Genomic DNA, 25722 nt, shown 5'->3' on the forward strand with positions numbered 1-25722 from the left:
CGATTAATTCCGTCGATATATATCCAAACTGTCCATTTATTTGGCGCGTTTGATCCAGAAAAACACCGGTTTCAACTTGCGCAACGTGACTACAAAATATCTCATAAGTTACCTGTAAGCTTTGTCCAAACATTTCAAACTACTTTTGTAATACAACTTTATGTATTTTTAACGTAAATATCATTACAATTGAAGAACTTATTTGTGTTCAATACCGGAGGAAAACAAAGTGTAGCTAGCTTTCAGGTCACGCGCCTGGAAAAAAAGAGTACACTTCCCTCGAGCCTCATTCTGAACAGTGGTACTTCTTCATTTCTCAAAGGAAGAACGTGAACCAATTTCTAAAGACGGTTGACAGCCAGTGGAAGTGATAGGAACTGCAAGAAGGTCCCTTAGAAATCTAGATTCCCAACGTAAACCCATTGAAAAGAGAGTGACCTCAAAAATAAAATTCTGATTGGTTTGTCCTCGGGGTTCTGCCTGCCAAATAAGTTCTGTTATACTCACAGACATGATTCAAACAGTTTTAGACACTTCAGAGTGTTTTCTGTGTAAATCTACTAATAATATGCATATCTTAGCTTCTGGGCCTGAGTAGCAGGCAGTTTACTTTGGACACGCTTTTCATCCGGACGTGAAAATACTGCCACCTATCCAAGAGAAGTTAGGCACCAGTTGTCAGAGCAGCTCACAGATCACTGCACCTGTACATAGCTCATCTGTAAATAGCCCATCCAATCTACCTCATCCCCATACTGTATTTATTTATTTATCTTGCTCTTTTGCACCCCAGTATCTCAACTTGCACATTCAGTATCTTCTGCACATCCTACCGTTCCAGTGTTTAATTGCTATATTGTAATTAATTTGCCACCATAGCCAATTTTTTTGCCTTACCTCTCTTATCCTACCTCATTTGCATATGCTGTATATAGATTTTTCTACTGTATTATTGATTGTATGTTTGTTTATTCCATGTGTAACTCTGTGTTGTTGTATGTGTCGAACTGCTTTGCTTTATCTTGGCCAGGTCGCAGTTGCAAATGAGAACTTGTTCTCAACTAGCCTACCTGGTTAAATAAAGGTGAAATAAAAAATAAAATAAATAAAACATCACTCAATGTGATTTTGATTTGAAAGGAATAATGCTGAGACTGGTGAAAACAAAATATGTTGTTAAGAAACTCTCTCGCCCATGTTTACAACCAATCCAATGCTTTTTAACTGTAGTTAATTAAGTTACAGTAGAAGTCGGAAGTTTACATACACCTTAGCCAAATACATTTAAACTCAGTTTTTCACAACTCCTGACATTTAATCCTAGTAAAAATTCCCTGTCTTGGGTCAGTTAGGATTACCACTTTATTTTAAGAATGTGAAATATCAGAATAGTAGAGAAGAGAGAATGATTTATTTCAGCTTTTATTTCTTTCATCACATTCCCAGTGGGTCAGAAGTTTACATACACTCAATTAGTATTTGGTAGCATTGCCTTTAAATTGTTTAACTTGGGTCAAATGTTTCGGGTAGCCTTCCACAAGCTTCCCACAATAAGTTGGGTGAATTTTGGCCCATTCCTCCTGACAGAGCTGGTGTAACTGAGTCAGGTTTGTAGTCCTCCTTGCTCCCACATGCTTTTTCAGTTCTGCCCACACATTTTCTATATGATTGAGGTCAGGGATTTGTGATGGTCACTCCAATACCTTGACTTTGTTGTCCTTAAGCCATTTTGACACAACTTTGGAAGTATTCTTGTGGTCATTGTCCATTTGGAAGACCCATTTGCGACCCAGCTTTAACTTCCTGACTGATGTCTTGAGATGTTGCTTCAAAATATTTTCCTCCCTCATGATTCCATCTATTTTGTGAAGTGCACCAGTCCCTTCTGCAGCAAAGCACCCCCACAACATGATACTGCCACCCCCGTGCTTCACGGTTGGGATGATGTTTGGGATGATGGCTTTTTATGGCGGTTTTGGAGCAGTGGCTTCTTCCTTGCTGAGCGGCCTTTCAGATTATGTCGATATAGGACTCGTTTTACTGTGGATATAGATACTTTTGTACCTGTTTCCTCCAGTATCTTCACAAGGTCCTTTGCTGTTGTTCTCGGATTGATTTGCACTTTCCACACCAAAGTACGTTCATCTCTAGGAGATAGAATGTGTCTCCTTCCTGAGCGGTATGACGGCTGTGTGGTTCCATGGTGTTTATACTTGCGTACTATTGTTTGTACAGATGAACGCCGTACCTTCAGGCATTTGGAAATTGCTCCCAAGGATGAACCAGACTTGTGGAGGTCTACAATTTTTTTTATGGGGTCTTGGCTGATTTCTTTTGATTTTCCCATGATGTCAAGCAAAGAGGACCTGAGTTTGAAGGTAGGCCTTGAAATACATCCATAGGTATGCCTCTAATTGACTCAAATTATGTAAATTAGCCTATCAGAAGCTTCTAAAGCCATGACATAATTTTCTGGAATTTTCCAAGCTGTTTAAAGGCACAGTCAACTTTGTGTATGTAAACTTCTGACCCACTGGAATTGTGATACAGTGAATTATAAGGTAAATAATCTGTCTGTAAACAATTGTTGGAAAAAGGACTTGTGTCATTCACAAAGTAGATGTCCTAATCGACTTGCCAAAACTATAGTTTGTTAACAAGAAATTTGTTGGGTTGAAAAACGAGTTTTAATGACTCCAACCTAAGTGTAATTAAACTTCCGACTTCAACTGTAGATAGTAGGGCTGGGAATTGCCAGAGACCTTAGGTGCCAAGATGATATGTATTGCGATTCTCACAATTCTATGTATATTGCGATTCGAGACTGCAATTTTATTCCGATTTGATGTTCCAAACATATTTCTCACTATACAGTATGTCTTCTGCAGAGAGACAAAAGAGAACATGAGAAAATGAGTTTTGATCAGTGATGGAAATTAAAGTGCTGAAAACATGGTGGCTCAATATTTAAAAAGAGGATGGAGAACAAGATTTAGGATGGAAAATGCAGAAGTTTTGGTGCAGGTACAGCCGACTAGCGCTAGCCAATGGTGTAGTGGTGCCTGGAGAAGTGGGTATACTCTAATTTTCCAATTTTTTCCCCAAATGGCCCCCTTGGCAAAGGAAAGGCACCCTGTGTGAAAAAGTATATGAGAAACAGTGACATACACTTCGAATTAACTAAAATGATGAATCCCGTATTGGTCTTTCACAGTCAGGCCACCCCAAGCTGTTCTGTGCAGTAGGCTCATTCTGTAGTAGGCCTACTATTGAAACAGATAAACTGAGTCATAAATTTCATATTTTCCCACATTTTTCAGGTTTCACACTTTCTTTCTTTTTTTTACAGAAAAACAACAAAATTATGTATGTATGTTCTAAGTCCATAACAATGCTTAAACCTGTCACGATCGTCTTTAGGTGAAAGAGAGGACCAAGGCGCAGCGTGATATAAATACATCCTCACTTTATTTGAAGATGAAACGAACACTAACACAAACTAGACAAAACAACAACCGTGACGCTACAAAACGAAAGTGCAGACACACGCTACTAACGTCAAACATAGACAATTACCCACAACCTACCTAATGCCTATGGCTGCCTAAATATGGCTCTCAATCAGAGACAACTAATGACAGCTGTCTCTAATTGAGAACCAATCCAGGCAACCATAGACATACATAAACACCTACACTGAACACAACCCCATGAAATCTAAAAAAAAAACCTATACAATACAAACACCCTATACGAGACAAAAACACACAAACATCCCCCATGTCACACCCTGACCTAAAATAAGAAAGGAAACAAAGATAACTAAGGCCAGGGCGTGACAAAACCACATTTGAGGGTAGTTACTATTTTATTCCAGTGTGCTGGCACATAGTACTATTGTTGATTAGCAGTGTTTCTTTAGCTCAAAATATCATTATTATTTAACATTTAACTGAGAAGGTTTTTGGGAAAGTCTTTCCATCTACCAGAAGATGGTTAGGCCTATCATTAGCATTGCTATATTTTTCCTGTTCCTTAAAACTTCTCTAGGATAGGGGGCAGCATTTTCACGTTTGGATGAAAAGCATACCCAAATTCAACTGCCAGCTACTCATCCCCAGAAGATAAGATATGCATATTGTTAGTGGATATGGATGGAAAACACTCTGAAGTTTGTAAAACTGTTTGAATCATGTCTGTGAGTATAACAGAACTTATTTGGCAGGCGAAACCCCGAGGACAAACCATTCAGATTTTTCTTTTTGGAGTTCACTCTCTTTTCAATGGATTTTCATTGGGAATACAGATTTCTAATTGACCTTCTTGCAGTTCCTACCGCTTCCACTGGATGTCAACAGTCTTTAGAAATTGGTTGATGGTTTTTCCTTTGTGTAATGAAGAAGTACGGCCATTTTGAATCATGGTCACTTGTTGTGTCCTGTTTGTTAGAGGCGCATGACCAGAAGGCTAGCTACAGTTTGTTTTAATCCTGTATTGAACACAGATCATCCCGTCTTCAATTTTATCGATTATTTACATTAAAAAATACCTAAAGTTGTATTACAAAAGTAGTTTGAAATGTTTTGGCAAAGTTTACACGTAACTTTAGAAATATTTTGTAGTCACGTTTCACAAGTTGGAACCGGTGTTTTTCTGGATCAAACGCGCCAAATAAATGGACATTTTGGATATATATCGACGGAATTAATCGAACAAAAGGACCATTTGTGATGTTTATGGGACATATTGGAGTGCCAACAACAGAAGCTCGTCAAAGGTACGGCATTAATTATATTTTTATTTCTGCGTTTTGTGTCGCGCCTGGAGGGTTGAAATATGCTTCTCTCTCTGTTTACTATGGTACTATCCTCAGATAATAGCATCGTTTGCTTTCGCCGAAAAGCTTATTTGAATTCTTACATGTTGGCTGGATTCACAACCAGTGTAGCTTTAATTTGGTATCTTTCATGTGTGATTTAATGAAAGTTTGATTTTATAGTAATTTATTTGAATATGGCGCTCTGCATTTTCTCTGGCTTTTGGCCAAGTGAGACATTAGCGTCCCGCCTAAACTCAGATTTTTGGATATAAATATGAACTTTACCGAACAAAACATACATGTATTGTGTAACATGAAGTCCTATGAGTGTCATCTGATGAAGGATGTCATCTCATCAAAGGATAGTGATACATTTTATCTCTATTTCTGCTTTTTGTTACTCCTCTCTTTGGCTGGAAAAATGGCTGTGTTTTTCTGTGGCTATGTACTGACCTAACATAATCGTTTGGTGTGCTTTCGCCGTAAATACTTTTTGAAATCAGACATGTTGGCTGGATTCACAACAAGTGTAGCTTTAATTTGGTGTCTTTCATGTGTGATTTCATGAAGGTTTGATTTTTATAGTAATTTATTTGAATTTGGCCCTCTGCATTTTTACTGGCTTTTGGCCAAGTGGGACGTTAGCGTCCCACATATCCCAGAGAAGTTAACCACCTGGCTATCTGCTGCCCCAAAAGAGAAACCAGATGGGAGACAGACAATCAACACCTTTACTGTTTAAATGTACTGTTTTAAACCTTTTCACATAACTGCCTACACAATAACATTCAAAGTAAAAATTAAGTTAAACTTCATCCATAACGAAACTAAAAGAAATGCTTTTGGGTTGGTTAACTGCTTGATGGATGTGAAGTGAACTTGTTCACAGGTGTAAGAGTTAGGTAGGTAGAGAGCAGAGTTATAGTCTTGGCTGTGAGACCTGTCCTAATCTTGTTGGGTGACAGAGCAGAGCAGGGCAGGGCCGGGGCAGCAGAGGGGATGAAAGTAGTGTAGTGGAGGTATGCGGCCTATCAATTAATAGAGCTGATGGAACAGATCGGAAAGTTTGGCTTAAAATGTTGATAAACTGTCATTTTTTCACATTTTAGGCACAGCAATGCAATGTACACACGGCAGTAGGCCTACGCGTGAATGGTCCAAAATGCAATTTGCAGGAAAACACTGTTCTAAAATGTGCACCGCACATGCAAGTGGTTTCATGGACAGAGATGGAAATATCCGTTAGAAAGAGGGGGGACTTAAAGATGCAACTATCATGGGTTGCCAATTTGATTAGGATAATGTCTTTGGCTGCTAGACAATGAAAGAAAGAAATTATAAAAATAATTGCCTCCACGTTTCTACGGTGGGATTTTGTCTATATGCTATTTTGAAGCAATGTAAGACATGCCTCATAATGAGGTAAAACATTCAGGTTTCAGACAATTAGAGCGTTGGGCCAGTAACCGAAAGGTTGCTGGATCGAATCCCTGAGCTATCAATGTACAAATCTCTTGTTCTGCACTTGACCAAGGCAGTTAATCCACTGTTCCCCGGTAGGCCATCATTGTAAATAAGAATTTATTGTAAATAAGAATTTAAAAAAAGTATGCCTGAACATTCACCAGTTATTATGTGTAAATTTTACATTGGGATTCACAACACCTTTTATTAGGATAAAATTGGTCTGCATTTTTGTAATGGCAAACAACTTGTACTGTGTTAATTATTACTCTCATTCAAGTAAAATGATGCAAGTAAATCTAGGTTTACAGATAGAATAAGGAAATATATTTCTTCAGAGTGGCTGTACCAAGCGGAGTGCAGCACACCTGGTGTCTGAGGGGCCTCAGCTTGTCATCTCATATTTATGTAACAGAAATGTCATGACACAAGGCATTACACCACAAGAACCTGCACTGTCCTGCACTGCTATGACAGATCCTCTCACAGTTTAGAGACGTGGTGGAATGTGTGTGTTTTACTAGCAATAGATTCAGGCCTACTGTACAATTGTAGAATACAGTGTCAAGACAAGCAAGATAACTTATTTTCAAAGTAAGAGACAGACAGACAAACACACTCATATAGACACACCAGTAGAAAGTGTCAGTATGAGTATTTGGAAACGGTGAATGAAAAAGTACACTGTCGTTCTCACTGGTGTGTTGTGATGTGGTTTAGGGAAATTCTTAATGGGTTTTTACGTGGTTAGTTTCCTTACTGTGGACAGCCATGCGTGGGTTGTTGGCTAGGTGAACTCATGTTGAGTTTGCCTAACAGTGGAGGTTAGATTCAGACAGCCAGACACTATAATGCCAGTGTCACAAATCCCCAAATTACTGTATGCCACTGGAACTGGCCATTTCTGGTCCCATGATGTTAGTCAGCTCTCAAGTGTAACCACACAGTAGTCTGTAATGCTAACTGTATCTCTGGACGTGGGCTGAATACTCTAACGTTAACTTCATTCAGAGGTTCAGCTCTATGGTGAAATGTAGTTGTATATGCATTTTTTTGTGTCAGTGATGAATGCTCCTCCAGGGAGAGGTATATACTGTGCCTTCGGAAAGTATTCAGACCCATTCAAATTTTCCACATTTTGTTAGGTTATAGTCTTATTCCAAAATGTATTAAATCGTTTTTTTCCCCTCATCAATCTACACACAACAGCCCATAATGACAAAGCAAAAACATTTTTTCTAATTTATTACAGCATCGATTCTTCTTGGGTACGACGCTACAAGCTTGGCACACATGTATTTGGGGAGTTTCTCCCATTCTTCTCTGCAGATCCTCTCAAGCTCTGTCAGGTTGGATAGAGAGTGTTGCTGCACAGCTATTTTCAGGTCTCTACAGAGATGTTCGATCGGGTTCAAGTCCAGGCTCTTGGCTGGGCCACTCAAGGACATTCAGAGACTTGTCCCGAAGCCACTCCTGCATTGTCTTGGCTGTGTGCTTAGGGTCGTTGTCCTGTTGGAAGGTGAACCTTCGCCCCAGTCTGATGTCCTGAGCGCTCTGGAGCAGGTTTTCATCAAGGATCTTTCTGTACTTTGCTCCGTTCATCTTTGCCTCGATCCTGACTAGTCTTCCAGTCCCTGCTGCTGAAAAACATCCCAACAAAATGATGCTGCCACCACCATGCTTCACCGTAGGGATGGTGCCAGGTTTCCTCCAGACGTGACTCTTGGCATTCAGGCTAAAAAGTTCAATCTTGGTTTCATCAGGTCTGAGAAGGTTTGGTGCTAAAGAGTTAAATCCTGGTTTTTCTCATGGTCTGAGAATCTTTGTGCCTTTTGGCTTCTGTCTGGCCACTCTACCATAAAGGCCTGATTGATGGAATGCTGCTGAGATGGTTGTCGTTCTGGAAGGTTCTCCCATCTCCACAGAGGAACTCTAGAGTTTTGTCAGACTGACCATCGGGTTTTGGTCACCTCCCTGACCAAAGCCCTTCTCCTCCAATAGCTCATTTGGCAGGGCAGCCAGCTCTAGGAAGAGTCTTGGTGGTTCCAAAAAACGTACATTTAAGAATGATGGAGGCCACTGTGTTCTTGGGGACCTTCAATGCTGCAGAAATACTTTGGTACCCTTCCACAGATCTGTGCCTCGAGACAATCCTGTTTCGGAGCTCTACGGACAATTCCTTTGACCTCATGGCTTGGTTTTTGCACTAACAAGCACTGTCAACTGTGGGGCCATATATAGACAGGTGTGTGCCTTTCCAAATCATGTCCAATCAATTGAATCTACCACAGGTGGACTCCAATCAAGTTGTAGAAACATCTCAAGGATGATCAATTGAAACAGGATGCACCTGAGCAAAATGTTGAGTCCCCAAGCAACGGGTCTGAATACTTATGTAAATGTGATATCCGTTTATTTTATTTTATACATTTGCCAACATTTGTAAAAACCTGTGTCATTGTGAGTATTGTGTGTAGATTGCTGAGTTTAAAGGCACTGTATTTCCCTTAGAGCAGAGGAGCAGCGTTCATAAGGCCTGCTGAAGTCTGAACCAGTCGCCAGGTTGGCAGGTTACAGAGCACCTCACGTGGAAACCACCTCATCCACCTCAGAGGATTTAAACCTGAGGATGTCAACCTGAGACGAGGTGCACTCTTAATCATCTTAAGAGCAAAGCTGGGAGCAGCCTGGGTCAGATAAGGAAGAGTGAAGCTCTGTCATCAAGGCATCTTATAGAGACTTTCTACTGACTCCAGGTAGAGAGAGAGAGAGAGAGAGAGAGAGAGAGAGAGAGAGAGAGAGAGAGAGAGAGAGAGAGAGAGAGAGAGAGAGAGAGAGAGAGAGAGAGAGAGAGAGAGAGAGAGAGAGAGAGAGAGAGAGAGAGAGAGAGAGAGAGAGAGAGAGAGAGATTAGTTAAAGCTCTGTGATTCTGTCATCCTGTTACTGGTTATTAGGCTTTAAGATCGAAGAAAGATAAACCCAGTAGAAATGTACTTGGTTGGGAGTCATCACCAGCAGCTCTAAATGGCATGGTTCACTTCAATAACAGCTCAATGCAGTAGTTTCTCACTTCAAATGGAAAACATAATTTCACAATTAAGTTAAAAATGCTTTTGAAAGTCTTTTCATTGGTTCTGAATCAGGCCTATTCAACACTAAGGACATAGCAATTGCGTTTCGCATTTTCTAAACAGTTTCCACCTTAAAGTCTGAAGTATTCTGCAAGTGGCTCCAGCTGCTGTGGAAGTGCATGTGGGGAGATACGGAGACATCATGTTCTCCGGTCGTTCTCAGATCCTCTCTGTATGTGTCAGGGAATGGAATACAGAGTCCTTGGCTGCTTTGATGTGTCTGAGAAGAGATCACTCAGTGTTATGTTGCATATGAGTGCTACAGGCGTCACTAAAGACCCTGGTTCGATCCTGGCCTGTATCACAACCGGCCGTGATCAGGAGTCCCATAGGACGGCGCACAATTGGCCCAGCGTTGTCTGGGGTAGGCCGTCATTGTAAAAATAAGAATTTGTTCTGTACTGACTTGCCTGGTTAAATAAAACAAATATGTTGTTCTTTCCTCTTTCTATCTCTCTCTCTCTTTCTCTCCTGCAGATTGTGGTGTGGTCACAAGAAGGAGAGAGTAAAACCGAGTAGAGTGTTGTACAATGTGCTAGGAGTGAAGGAAAGAAGACGAGCTCTGTTGTTTTTCTGATATTCTTGAGGTGTCAGAGAGACCGAACAGGACGTAGAGATGGGACGGAAGAAGATACAGATCACGAGGATCATGGATGAGAGGAACAGGCAGGTCAGTGTCATCCCCCTACCCTCCACTCAACATAAAGAAGCCTCTCTCTCTCTCTTGCCACACACAGGCTAATGGCGGTAGGCTACTGTTGCCCTGTATGGAGTTGAAAACAGGAGTTAACTTCTCAACACTTAACCACCTGTTTTGAAATCTTGACAGGGACTCAGAGTGCCCACTGACTACACAGGACCAGGCATGTGCACAGATAGGGCTATACCATTGCAGAGCACATGCCCCTTTGCAATACCACTCACCAAGTGCCCTTTTGGGTGGGAGTATACCATTTTTTTGTAAACAGTTTTTGTTGTTGTTGTTCTGAACCCACTGCCCGCAAGTCGTTGTGACATTGTGAAGTTCGCCACGAAATGCATCAGTGATTCGTATTTCCAGAAACTTTCTGAAACGGCACGTATGTCTACACTTTGTGTAGCCGTTAGCGATGAAGCAAATTATAACAATCTTCTGGTAGAGATGGAAAGGCTTTCCCAAAAACCTTTTCAATTAAAATGTTAACTACAATGTAGCCTATGCCTACCTGACAGAATGATATTATGATCATTTAAATCAATCCAGTGGCCATTTGTTTTGCAAACTCTGAAATCACATGAGTCTACAGAAACACCACTAACCAAACAACGGTCTCTTCCTGGTTCGCATTAAAGGGTAACTACACACAAAACATTAAATGTTTCATTTTTCCCAGACCTCAAAAGTGGTCTCCTGTTGTGGTGTAAACATTTTTTGGGACTTAGAACATTCAATTTGGTTTTTGTGAACGGAACTGGGAAAAATGGAAAACGGAATTGATTTATTATGCTAATTTGATTTTCGCGGGGGCGCGGACATCGACCTTAAAGGGTTAACATGCTTTTTTTAATGACATCTCTGTACCCAGCACATACAATTATCTGTAAGGTCCCTCAGTCGAGCAGTGAATTTCAAACACAGATTCAACCACAAATGCCAGGGAGGTATTCCAATGCCTCGCAAAGATATGCCTCCTTCCGTGGCCTCCAACTGCTCTTAAACGCTAGTAAAACTAAATGCATGCTCTTCAATCGATTGCTGCCCGCACCCGCCTGCCTAGCATCACTACTCTGGACGGTTCTGACTTAGAATATGTGGACAACTATAAATACCTAGGTGTCTGGCTAGACTGTAAACTCTCCTTCCAGACTCATATTAAGCATCTACAATCCAAAATTACATCTAGAATTGGCTTCCTATTTCGCAAACAAAGCCTCCTTCACTCATGCTGCCAAACATACCCTCGTAAAACTGACAATCCTGCCGATCCTTGACTTCGGCGATGTCATTTACAAAATAGCCTTGCAACACTCTACTCAGCAAATTGGATGCAGTCTATCACAGTGCATCAGTTTTGTCACCAAAGCCCCATATACTACCCACCACTGCGACCTGTATGCTCTCATCGGCTGGCCCTCGCTACATATTCGTCGCCAAACCCACTGGCTCCAGGTCATCTATAAGTCTTTCCTAGGTAAAGTTCCGCCTTATCTCAGCTCACTGGTCACCATAACAACAACACCCGTAGCACGTGCTCCAGCAGGTATATTTCACTGGTCATCCCCAAAGTCAATCCTCGTTTGGCCGCCTTTCCTTCCAGTTCTCTGCTGCCAATGACTGGAACGAATTGCAAAAATCACTGAAGTTGGAAACTTATCTCCCTCACTAACTTCAAGCATCGGCTGTCAGAGCAGCTTACCGATCGCTGCAGCTGTACACAGCCCATCTGTAAATAGCCCATCCAACCAACTACCTACCTCATCCCCATATTTGTTTTTGTTTTTTTCTGCTCTTTTGCACATCAGTATCTCTTTTTGCACATCCTCATCTGCACATCTATCGCTCCAGTGTTAATTGCTTAAAATTGTAACTACCTCGCCACTGTGGCCTATTTATTGCCTTACCTCCTTACTTCATTTGCACACACTGTATACAGATTTTATGCTGTGTTATTGACTGTACGTTTGTTTATCCCATGTGTAACTCTGTGTTGTTGTTTTTGTCGCATTGCTTTGCTTTATCTTGGCCAGGTCGCAGTTGTAAATGAGAACTTGTTCTCAACTGGCCTACCTGGTTAAATAAAGGTGATTATTATTTATTTATTTTAAAGAAGAGCACCTATAGGTAGATGGGTCAAAAAACAAAAACATTGACATTGAATATCACTTTGAGTATGGTGAATTTATTAGTTACACTTGGATGATGTATCAATACACCCAGTCACTACAAAGATACAGGCTTCCTTCCTAATTCAGTTGCCGGAAAGGAAGGAAACCGCTCATGGATTTCACCATTAGGCCAATGGCAACTTTAAAGAGTTGCAGAGTTTATAGCTGTGATAGAAAACAGGATTGATCAACAAATTGTAGTTACTCCACAATACTAACCTAATTGACAGAGTAAAAAGAAGGACGCCTGTACAGAATAAAAATATTCCAAAACATTCATCCTGTTTGCAACAAGGCAGTGAAGTAATACTGAAAAAGAATTTGTCAAAGCAATTCACATCTTATGTCAAGTGTAATTGAAGTGTTGTGGTTTCAGGTTCACCTGGCACATCTAAAGCCTTTTATTTTGGTGTGTTGCTATAGGCCACCAAATGCTAACAGTCTGTGTCTAAATAATATGGGTGAAATGCTTGATAGTGTATGTGAAGTAAACAGAGAGGTCTACTCATCAAACTGTCTGCTCAAGAGGAAGCTTTTCACTGTAACCAGTGCCTGTAATCTGGTGCAGGTTATTAATCAACCTACCAGGGTGTTTACAAACACTACAGGAACAAGATCATCCACATGTATTGATCACATTTTTACTTATACTGCAGAACTTTGTTCTTAAGCTGTATCCGTACCCATTGGATGCAGTGATCACAATAAAGTGTCTGTATCCAGGAAAGCCAAAGTTTCAAAAGCTGGGCCTTAAACATTGAATAAGAGATCATACAACATATTTTGCTGTGACTCTTATGTGGAAACTGTTTTAAATTATTTGTTGGTCTGATGTGATTAATGAGGAGCATCCAGATGCTGCACTTGTTGAATTCATGAAATTGCTTCTTCCAATTATTGATAAACATGGACCTGTTAAGAAACGTACTGTTAGAACTGTTAAGGCTCAATGGATTGATGAGGACTTGCAGAACTGTATGGCTGAAAGAGATGGGGCAAAAGGAGTGGCTAATAAGTTTGGCTGTACATCTGACTGTCTGACTTACTGCAAATTGAGTAATCATGTGACAAAACTCAACAAAAAGAAGAACAAACTGTATTATGAAGCCAAGATCAATGATATAAAGAATGATGGGGTTAAAACATTGCAGCACTTTAAATTAAATGATGGGCAGAAAGACTAATTCAACTCCTTCTTTCATCGAATTAGATGGCTTATTCATCACAAAACCATTTGATGTTGCCAATTATTTAATGATTACTTTATTGGCAAAGTGGGAAAACTTACGCAGGAAATGCCAACAACAAACAGTGAGCCATCGTACTCAGGTATAAAAAACTAATAATGAAAGAAAGGCATTGCAAGTTTGAATTTTGTAAAGTTAGTGTGGGAGAGGTGGCAAAATTATTGTTATCGATCAATAATGACAAACCTCCTGGCATTGACATCTTAGATGGAAAGCTACTGCGGATGATATCTGACTCTATAGCCACTCCTATCTGTCATATCTTTAATCTGAGCCTAGAGGAACGTTTTTGTCCTCAGGCCTGGAGGGAAACCAAAGTTATTCCGCTACCGAAGAGTGGTATGTGGCCTTTACGGGTTCTAACAGCAGACCTATCAGCTTGCTGCCAGCTCTTAGCAAACTGTTGGAAAAAAATGTGTTTGACCAAATACATTGCTACTTCTCTGTAAACAAATTAACAACATACTTTCAGCATGCTTATAGAGAAGGGCACTCAACATGTACTGAACAATGACTGATGATTGGTTGAAAGAAATTGATATAAGAAGATTGTGGCAGCTGTACTGTTAGATTTCAGTGCAGCCTTTGATATTATTGACCATAACCAGTTGTTGAGCAAATTTCTGTGTCATGGCTTTTCAACCACTGCCATATTGTGGATTCAGAGCTATCTATCTAATAGAACTCAGAAGGCTTTCTTTAATGGAAGCTTCTCTAATGTCAAACATGTAAAGTGTGGTGTACCGCAGGACAGCTCTCTAGGCCCTGTACTCTTTTCTATTTTTCCTTCCTTTCACTCTGTCAATTAGGTTAGTATTGTGGAGTAACTACAATGTTGTTGATCCATCCTCAGTTTTCTCCTATCACAACCAATAAAATCTCTAACTGTTTTAAAGTCACCTTTGGCACAGTGGCGGCACTGTGCCATGAGGGAGGAAGAATTAAAAAAATTATGAGCATGGCCTTATTTCTATTACCGGATGTTGGATGACTGACATTCATATTCCATTCACCCAGTTCAATGTAGCATCGATAGGTTTAGGCTACTACATTATATTTTTATTTTTACAAATTTTCCCCATACCCATCTTGAGGTTGCTACAACCAAACCTATGGATGAAAGTTTACACTGTAGGTGCACACAGGTCGAGAGAAAAATATGAGGTGACAGACAGTGACCGATGGATAGACTGTGACACATTCAGTACTGCCTTGCACACTCTTGCCTGCATCTAGCTTATCTAGGGTGTAATCATTAGTTCAACAGTTGCAAACGAGAGTTTCTATTGGACAAATTCTGGTGTTTTTATCCCCATTTTGTTTTCTTCCATTTAATAAAAGTTTTTCAACAGAATCTTCGGACAGGAATACACCCCTGATCGCGCCTAAACATAGTTCACTTTCATAGCTGCCACGTTGTATTCCTTGTAGCCTCTATGCACTCTCCTCCTCTCACATTTTACATTTGTTTGTAGACTTCAATGCACAACACATCAGCTGTATGTGACCAGGCAAAAAAAACATTCCAATGCAAACCATGTCATAACCCCCTCACACATCCTACATCGTTGTCCCGATAGCTAACATAGTATCCCTCTGTTGAGTAGGCTAAACAAGCCATCTGCATTTGCTAGCTAAGTAAGTGAAACTGAAAGTGAAAAAATGACAATCTCTCTCTTGCTTCACCTTTATTTTTGAAGAAATTAATTTGTTGAACTGTTCAACTATTGTCTTTCTCTCTCTATGAGTCAACTACTCACCACCTTTTATGCACTGCAGTGCTAGCTAGCTGTAGCTTATGCTTTCAGTACTTTTCTTTTGGGGTGTTGCTACAGGCCACCAAGTGCGAACAGTCAGTATCTAAATAATATGTGTGAAATGCTTGATAGTGTATGTAATGTAAACAGAGAGAGAAAATTGATAATTAGAAGATTGTGGGAGCTGTACTGTTAGATTTCAGTGCAGTCTTTAATATTATTGACCATAACCTGCTGTTGGAAAAACGGTTTGTGTTATGGCTTTTCAACCTCTGCCATATCGTGGATTCAGAGCTATATATCTAATAAAACTCAAATGGTTTTCTTTAATGGAAGCTTCTCTAATGTCAAACAAGTAAAGTGTGGTGTACCGCAGAGCAGCTCTCTAGGTCCTGTACTCTTTTCTATTTTTACCAATGACCTGCCACTAGCATTAAAGAAAGCATGTGAGTCCATGTATGCTGATGATTCAGCCGTATACGCATCAGCAGCCACAGCTAATGAGGTCACTGAAACCCTTAATTGCAGTCTGTTTTGGATTGGGTGGGCAGTAATACACAGGTCCTGAAACTCTCTAAAACTCAGAGCATTGTATTTGGTACAAATCATTCCCTAAGTTCTAGTCCTTAGCTGAATCTGGTAATGAATGGTGTGGCTATTGAACAAGTTCAGGAGACTAAATTACTTGGCGTTACCTTAGATTGTAAACTGTCATGGTCATAATGTTCGTAATGGCTGCTCAGTGAAACAACCGGTCCTGATTTTGTCATAGATGCTTGCTAAAAAACTTTAATGAGCAAGCCTTCCTTCATGACCTGGCCTCTGTAAATTGGTACAGAATCAGTTTGATCCCCTCTGTTGACGACGCTTGGACCTTCTTTTTTTATATTTTCAGTGATATTGTTAACAAACACACCCCATAAAGAAAATTTGTATTAAAAACAGGTTCAGCCCCTGGTTCAACCGTGAAAGAATTTGGCGAAAGGCTCGGCACACGCATACTCAGGCTGACTGGCTCTCGTTCAGGCAAATTAGAAATAAGTGTAATCGGGCTATCTGGACGGCCATAGTTAGATACTTTAAGGAACAGTTCTCTCTCTGTGGGTCTAACCCCAAGAAGTTCTGGAAAAATGACCTGGAGAATAAACCCTCCTCCTCACAGCTGCCCATGTTCCTTAAAGTTGATGATGTGGTTGTTACTGACAAGAAGCATATGGCTGAGCTTTTTAAATCACCAATTCATTAATCCAGCCGCAGTGTCAGATTTCAAAAAGGCTTTACTGCGAAAGCAAACCATGCTATTATCTGAGGACAGCACCCCATCAAACAAAGACAGAAAATCATAATTCAACCCGCCAGGCGCGACACGAAACTCAGAAATAAAGATATAATTCATGCCTTACCTTTGACGAGCTTCTTCTGTTGGCACTCCAATATGTCCCATAAACATCACAAATGGTCCTTTTGTTCAATTAATTCCATCGTTATATATCCAAAATGTTCATTTATTTGGCGCGTTTGATCCAGAAAAACACTGGTTCCAACTCGCACAACATGACTACAAAATATCTCATAAGTTACCTGTAATCTTTGTCCAAACATTTCAAACAACTTTCCTAATATAACTTTAGGTATTTTTTAACGTAAATAATTGATCAAATTTAAGACGGGATAAACTGCGTTCAATACCGGAGGAAAACAAAGTGGAGCGTGCTTTTCAGGTCACGCGCCTCTATCAAACAGTACACTTCACTCGACCCTCGTTCTGGACAGCCCTACTTCTTCATTACACAAAGGAAAAACATCAAGCAATTTCTAAAGATTGTTGACATCCAGTGAAAGCGATAGGAACTGCAAGCAACTGCCTTAGAATTCTAGAATTCCAATGAAAAGTCATTGAAAAGAGAGTGACCTCAATTTTTTTTCCCCTGGATGGTTTGTCCTCGCTGTTTCGCCTGCCAAATAAGTTCTGTTATACTTACAGACATCATTCAAACAGTTTTATAAACTTCAGATTGTTTTCTATCCACATCTATTAATACTATGCATATCCTAGCTTCTGGGCCTGAGTAGCAGGCAGTTTACTTTGGGCACGCTTTTCATCGGGACGTGAGAATACCGCCCCCTAGCCTTAAGAAGTTTTAAGTCAGGATTCCTATTTGACTCAGCCTTGTCTCCTTGCCCATCCAACATTTCTTCATCTCCCACCCCTTCTAATGCGACTAGCCCCGATGCTCCTCCCTCTTTTTCCCCTGCCCCGCTACAAAGTTTCTCCCTGTAGGGGGTCACTGAGTCCGAGGTGCTAAAGGAGGTCCTTAAACTTGACGCCAAAAAACATCTGGGTTAGATGGTTTAGACCCTTTCTTCTTTAAGGTTTCTGTCCCTATCGCCGCTAAGCCTATCTCTGACCTTTTTAACCTGCCTCTCCTCTCTGGGGAGGTTCCCACTGCTTGGAAGGCAGCCACGGTTCATCCTTTATTTAAAGGGGGAGATCAAGCTGATCCTAACTGTTATAGGCCTGTTTCTATTTTGCCCTGTTATCAAAAATGTTGGAAAAACTTGTCAATAATCAACTGACTGGCTTTCTTGATGTCTATAGTATTCTCTCTGGTATGCAATCTGGTTTCCACGCAGGTTATGGATGTGTCACTGCAACCTTAAAGGTCCTCAATGATGTCGTCGTTGTCCTTGATTCTAAGCAATGTTGTGCTGCTATTTTTATTGACTTGGCCAAAGCTATTGATACGGTAGATCATTCCATTATTGTGGGCCGGCTAAGGAGTATTGGTGTCTCTGCGGGGTCTTTGGCCTGGTTTGCTAACTACCTCTCTCAAAGAGTGCAGTGTATAAAGTCAGAACATCTGCTGTCTCAGCCACTGCCTGTCACCAAGGGTGTACCCGAAGGCTCGATCCTATGCCCCACGCTCTTCTCAATTTACATCAACAACATAGCTCAGGCAGTAGGAAGCTCTCTCACCCATTTAAATGCAGATGATACAGTCTTATACTCAGCTGGCCCCTCCCCGGATTTTGTGTTACACAAAGCTTTTTTAGTGTCCAACAAGCTTTCTCTGCCCTTAACCTTGCTCTGAACACCTCCAAAACAAAGGTAATGTGGTTTGGTAAGAAGAATGCCCCTCTCCCCGCAGGTGTGATTACTACCTCTGAGGGTTTAGAGCTTGAGGTAGTCACCTCATACAAGTATTTGGGAGTATGGCTAGACATACTCTGTTCTTCTCTCAGCACATATCAAAGTTAAATCTAGACTTGGTTTCCTCTATAGTAATTGCTCTTCTTCCATCCCAGCTGCCAAAATAACCCTTATTCAGATGACCATTCTACCCATGCTAGATTACGAAGATGTAATTTATAGATCGGCACGTAAGGGTGCTAGATGTTCTTTGCCATTCGGCCATCAGATTTGCCACCGATGCTCCTTATAGGACACATCACTGCACTCTATACTCTTCTGTAAACTGGTCATCTCTGTATACCCGTCGCAAGACCCACTGGTTGATGCTTATTTATAAAACCCTCTTAGGCCTCACTCCGCACTATCTGAGATATCTACTGCAGCCCTCATCCTCCACATACAATACCCATTCTGCCAGTCACACTCTATTAAAGGTCCCCAAAGCACACATCCCTGGGTCGCTCGTCTTTTCAGTTCGCTGCAGCTAGCGACTGGAACGATCTGCAACGAACACTCAAACTGGACAGTTTTATCTCAATCTCTTCATTCAAAGACTCTACCTTCTTGCCCTTTGTGCTGTTGTCTGTGCCCAGTAACGTTTGTACTACACTGTTTGAGCCAAGGACTACATGCTTTTTAAAGTTTTGATTACAATACTGGGTGGGGTGAATATATTTTAGATGACATACATGATTTTTTGTTAACTAGTAAATAGTAGCCTACAGCAAAGTGTGTTGAAATAATTTATAACTTGTTAACAATTTCTGCTAGTTAGGTTTTGCTACCATGTGGGTTTTAGCTTGCTTGAGCCTGCTAACTGAGGAGGCTCCATACATGTTTCATTTTAAAACATTTATCTTACAAAGGAGTTGTTTAATCTAACTGCTTAATAACTTCTTGGTGCTACGGATCCCGTTACCGGGATCATTTTCCGAAACAACCACTGAATTGCAGAGCGCCAAATTCAAAAATAATCCTAAAAATATTTATAATCATGGAATCACAAGTGAAATATACCAAAACACAGCTTAGGTTGTTGTTAATCCACCTATCGTGTCAGATTTTGAAAATATGCTTTACAGCGAAAGCAATCCAAGCGTTTGTGAGTGTATCAGTCAATGCTAGAACAGTTAGCCTTATATTAGCTTGGTCACGAAAGTCAGAAAAGCAATAAGATTAATCGCTTACCTTTGATAATCTTCGGATGTTTGCACTCACGAGACTCCCAGTTACACAATAAATGTTATTTTTGTTCGATAAATATTAGTTTTATAACAAAAAAAACGCCATTTGGGTTGCGCGTTATGGTCAGAAAACCAAAGCATCGTTCCGTTCCTGAAAGTCAGACAAATTCCAAAAAGTATCCGTAATGTTCGTAGAAACATGTCAAACGTTTTTTATAATCAATCCTCAGGTTGTTTTTAACATACATAATCAATAATATTTCAACCGGACGATAACCTACTCAATAAAAGAGAGAAAGAAAATGTCGAGCTACCCCTCTCGCACGCAGGAACTAATCAAAGGACACCTGACTCGTTTTGAAAAATCTCGCTCATTTTTCAAAATAAAAGCCTGAAACTATGTCTAAAGCCTGGTCACAGCCTGAGGAAGCCATTGGAAAAGGAATCTGGTTGATACGCCTTTAAATGGAGGAGGGGCAGGCAACAGAACAGGGATAAAAAAAAGTAAAAAAGCACTTCCGGGTTGGATTTCCTCAGCTTTTCGCCTGCAGAATCAGTTTTGTTATACTCACAGACAATATTTTGACAGTTTTGGAAACTTTGGAGTGTTTTCTATCCTAATCTGTAAATTATATGCATATTCTACGACCTGGGCCTGAGAAATAGTCCGTTTACGTTGGGAACGTTATAAAAAAAATAAAAAAAATCTGGCCCCTAGCGTCAAGAAGTTAACTCTTTATCTTTACATGGAATTTTATTTTTATTTTTTTAATCTTTACAGGAAAATGGCACGGGCAGTATCTGATGTGTGGAGACATTTTACTGCAGCAGTGTACATTTGCAAATACTGTGTCAAATCATATGTGAAGAATTCAACAAAGATGCAGAATTATCTAGCCAAGTGCATAAAGTTCCCTCAGTGCTCACAACAAGCAACCTCTGACAAAAGTCCCTCTACTTCTATTCAGGGTGAAAATGATAAATCAGACACCTTATCGATAGCAACAGCTCATGGTCCTCCTGGAATCAGACGTTTTTTTGACTCAATGGAGGAACGTAGTCAGAGAAATGCTGATGAATGTCTTGCTCGAGCTGCGTGTGCAACTGGTTCACTTCTGATGCTCACAGGCAATGTGTATTGTAAGAGATTTCTGAATGGTGTTTGCCAGCATTCACCCCTCCAACCAGACATGCTTTATCTACTCATTTGCTGGGTGCAGAAATTAACAGATTTCAAGTGAAGGTCAAGCAAATCATAGAGAAAGCATTGTATTGCAATCATCTCTGATGTGTGGTCGAATGTTCGTGGTCAAGGAATAATTAACTACATCATCTCCACCCCTCAACCGGTATTCTACAAGAGCACAGACACAAAGGACAACAGACACACTGGTCTCTACATTGGAGATAAGCTGAAGGTAGTCATCAATGACCTTGGACCACAGAAGGTATTTGCACTGGTGACAGACAATGCTGCAAACATGAAGGCTGCTTGGTCTAAAGTGGAGGAGTTCTACCCTCACATCACACCCATTGGCTGTGCTGTTCATGCATTGAATCTGCTCCTCAAGGACATCATGGCACTGAAAACAATGCATACACTCTACAAGAGAGCCAAGGAAATGGTTAGGTATGTGAAGGGTCATCAAGTTACAGCAGCAATCTACCACACCAAGCAAAGTGAGAAGAATAAGAGCACCACATTGAAGCTGCCCAGCAACACCCATTGGGGTGGTGTTGTCATCATGTTTGACAGTCTCCTGGAGGGGAAGGAGTCTCTCCAAGAAATGGCCATATCACAGTCTGCCGATATGGACATCCCCATCAAGTGGATCCTCCTGGATGATGTATTTTGGGAGAGAGTGGTAAGCAGCCTGAAACTCCCAAAACCTATAGCAGTAGCCATTGCACGGATTGAGGGAGACAATGCCATCATGTCTGTTGTTCGGACACTGCTTGCAGATGTAAGAGATGAAATCTGTACTGCCCTGCCCTGCCCTGCCCACTTCACTCAACAGGCTGACCAATACAAGGGTTGAAAGATTGGTGGTTTCCGGGCAAATTTGAGGCTCTTTGAGCCTGACAACAAGCCATCCTCAACAAGTTTGGAAAGTGACAGTGAAGATGAGTTCTCGGAGTCTGATGTTCAAGAGGTGGACATTTAGGAGGTCCAGGGAGAAGACATGAAAGCCTGAGAGGAAGACAACCAAAGCTTTAGTTTCTAGACTATCATTTTACAGATGTATGTTATAAACGTTTTTGGGAGATGCGATGGATCATTGGGGATTATTCAATATTCCATTTGTTTTGTTGTTCAGTGTAATCATCACATGTGAAGAGTCAACTCATTTAATTAAAGTTAAATTCGTAACTATTTTTATTTATTTTTTCTATTGGAAGGATTTAATCATTTGCAATTATGTCTACTCAAGATAAGATCAAATGTTTATGTTTCTTTCTCCGTATGATATAGTAAATATATCCAATGCAAAAAACATCTATATTTAAATGGTATTAATATTAATTTGCATATATTTCCATTAATTCCCATATATTTCCGTTAATTCCCACAGAAAGTTTCCACCTCTGAATATTCCCCAAAATGTGCAACCCTAGCTGCTGCCATGTTGTGTTGCTACCATGTTGTTGTCATGTTGTGTTGCTACCGTGCTGTGTTGTCATGTGTTGCTGTCATGCTATGTTGTTGTCTTAGGTCTCTCTTTATGTAGTGTTGTGTTGTCTCTCTTGTCATGATGTGTGTTTTGTCCTATATTTGTTATTTCATTTATTTGTATTTTTAATCCCAGCCCCCGTCCCCGCAGGAGGCCTTTCGCCTTTTGGTAGGCCGTCATTGTAAATAAGAATTTGTTCTTAACTGTCTTGCCCAGTTAAATTTAAGGTTAAATTAAAGGGAAAAACAATACATATATATTCAATGGTTGTAAAGATGGGGAGAGGTCTAAAGGGATGCTCTGCTTTTTGACAACACAAGTTCTGCAGGCTCTAGTTTGGTCTAATCTTGATTATTGTCCAGTCGTGTGGTCCAGTGCTGCAAGGAAAGACCTAGTTAAGCTGCAGCTGGTCCAGAACAGCGCGGCACGTCTCGCTCTTCATTGTAATCAGAGTGCTGATATAAATACTGTGCAAGCCAGTCTCTCTTGGCTAAGAGTTGAGGAGAGACTGACTGCATCACTTCTTTTTTTATAAGAAACATGAATGTGTTGAAATCACAAATTGTTTGCATAGTTAACTTTCACACAGCTCTGACACACACTTACCCCACTAGACATGCCACCAGGGGTCTTTTCACAGTACCCAAATCCAGAACAAATTCAAGAAAGCGTACAGTATTATAAAGAACCATTATTGCATGGAACTCCGTTCCATCTCATATTGCTCAAATAAGCAGCAAACCTGGTTTCAAAAAACAGATAAAGCAACACTTCACGCCACAACGCCTCTCCCCTATTTGACCTAGATAGTTTGTGTGTGCATTGATATATAGACTACGTGTGCCTTTAAAAAAAATGTATGTAGTTCTGTCCTTGAGCTGTTCTTGTCTATTCATTTTCTGTATTATGTCATGTTTTGTGTGGACCCCAGGAAGAGTAGCTGCTGCTTTTGCAACAGCTAATGGAGATCCTAATAAAATACCAAATACATCAATCATCAACGTCAATGATCAGCTGATAGCCCACTCTTATTTCCCAATGTCAATCATATCTTAGGAGGCACTGTAAATTAATAGCTTGCTTACAATTTGTGTTTTGTTGCAGAAATAAATAAAAAATTCGCTAAAGAGGCAATTGGTATGTTATGAATTCCTAGATATTGATTATGAAAGGGGGATGTGCACCCTTTTTTCATTTCGAGCACCTGCCCCCTGAAAGGTCTGTGCACGGCCCTGCACAGGACTGTATGTTTTCATGTTAGCAACCATTTCTATTTGAGGTAGCAATGTTCTCTGGTATTCAAGTGTGCTTCAAGTATTTTCAATCCAACAGATGTAATTTATTGTTTGTAATACATTACCATTATCCAGTACTGTAAGATAAAGTGTATCTATCCAGTGTAGGGGTTAGCTGTAAAATGATATACCTTCAATGTTGAGAAAAGATGGGATGAGCTGGCATGAAATATGTTTATATTCCATATAAAGATAGATTTTCTAGGTATAAACTGGTGTTATGAAACAAAGTAATGTAATCATGTAATTTAAACTGAGTTTATAAATTAAGCCTAATCTCAACAGCATTTATTATCAGAAAAGATTAGATGCAGAAATAATGCAAAACATATCTAAACCATTATATTGACTGTCAACTGAAATACTGTTCACAAGAGAGGCCATTTCTATATTGGGTAGTGTTTTGGATAGGTTACCTGTTTTATGGAACTGCAGCTCGGCTGCTGTCACTGACAATATGAATGTCCCCAAAGTCCCAGCCGGATAAACAGGCACCATGGCATTTTTTGTCAGTGCAGTCATATTTACAGACACGATTCCCCCGCCACCCTGCAATTTCAGCCAGAGAAGTTGATGAGGCAGCAGCAGTATAGCAGGCTGCAGCAGGGGCTTCTTGGCGTGGGAGTGAACCCAGAGCACTGAGCAGTGAGTGAGCAGGGCGAAGTGGGGTGACTGCGGCCTCTCCACACTGGAGGACTTGTCCCTTGGCCTGACAGGGCCCCTCGCTGTGCTCCGCGCGGCTCCATACGGTTGCAGCTACTTGGTAGTAATTAGGAGCAGCCACTGCACCACAGCACCCTGTCATTAGCAGGGTGGGTCAGTCAGCCGGACACACAGCACCCTTCTGTCCCTCGACTCTATCTGCCATGGCTCTGGTACTGGCCAGCCACAGAGTAGAGAGGCCTGCCCTGGAATTCAGTCTGTCTGCCTGCTCACGCTAAATATAAACCCTAAATAGCACAACACATCCCAGTCCTGTCTACTCAACCACTGTCTCAGAGGCCTACTGTATAGCCGTGGAGAACAGGGATCCCTAGAGTTTGCATTACACTTTTGATAAAGTATGGAGAAGTGGTCTTTTGATCCCGATCCAATAGGATATATCCTTTTTTGGGGGTAAGATATATATATATATATATATATATTTAACAATACAAAACATACATGTACAAATGACAGCATACTGTCGCACATCAATGACATCAGACCTACCCAGACCCACCTGCTCACACCCTCTCTCCAGCGCCCGCATCACTCTCCGCCACTTGGCCTCAAACTGCACCATTTTGTTTCTCTCCGTTGCCCACGCACTTTCAACATTTAGGTAATAAAGCATTTGACCTTTCCATTATGTTAACAAGGGACGATTGGTTTATTTCCAGTTTTTAAGTATACGTTTTTACAAGATGATTGACAAGAAAAGTACCGTCCAACCCATCGGGTATCTCACTGCACCCTCATATGCCATGTCTTGAAATATGTAGACAGACGGATTAAAAGTACCCTACTGTTCAAAAGTTTGGGGTCACTTAGAAGTGTCCTTGTTTTTTAAAGAAAGCACATTTTTTGGTCCATTAAAATAACATCGAATTGATCAGAAATACAGTGTAAACATTGTTAATGTTGTAAATGACTATTATAGCTGGAAAATGTTGATTTTTAATGGAATGTCTACATAGGCGTACAGGGGCCCATTGGTCAGTCCAAACTGCTTTTTAATTCTGTCATCGAAATAAATGTATTTCCTATTACCAAGTCATTTACGCTTTCTATGTTTTTAGTTTTCCATTTGGACCAATTTATCGGGGAATTCTGAAAAGCTATCTAAGGATTGTTCCATAGGGTTGTGTTTTTAGAATTGGATATTGGTTCTTGTAGAATACGTTTAATTTTCTTCCAAATATACTTTTATGACCGAGTATAGTTTTTCAAAGAATGTCTTCGGTGGTGTAATTGGTATTACTGAGAATAAATATAAAAATAGGATGTATCCTATTCGCACCCTCTCAAAATATCATTTGCACTCTCTAGCAGGTGAAACAACTTTCATGCCATGCGCACAGAAAGTTAATTGGGGTTTTGCTCACCCTCCTGA

The 25722-nt window shown here is 40.5% G+C and overlaps 1 protein-coding gene across 8 annotated transcripts in view; it reads left to right on the forward strand.

Annotated features, from left to right (window-relative positions):
• Positions 1-25722, forward strand: part of LOC139539918 (myocyte-specific enhancer factor 2A-like) — a 131717-nt gene that overhangs the window by 29593 nt on the left and 76402 nt on the right. For all 8 annotated transcript variants that reach the window (XM_071343318.1, XM_071343316.1, XM_071343319.1 and 5 more), the window contains one exon: positions 9892-10084. In XM_071343318.1, the coding sequence (XP_071199419.1) occupies positions 10031-10084 (54 nt within the window). In that variant the 5' untranslated portion in view covers positions 9892-10030. The remainder of the gene's footprint in view (positions 1-9891; positions 10085-25722) is intronic.

The sequence above is a fragment of the Salvelinus alpinus genome, chromosome 15 (assembly GCF_045679555.1).
Source record: "Salvelinus alpinus chromosome 15, SLU_Salpinus.1, whole genome shotgun sequence".
Classification (NCBI taxonomy): domain Eukaryota; kingdom Metazoa; phylum Chordata; class Actinopteri; order Salmoniformes; family Salmonidae; genus Salvelinus; species Salvelinus alpinus.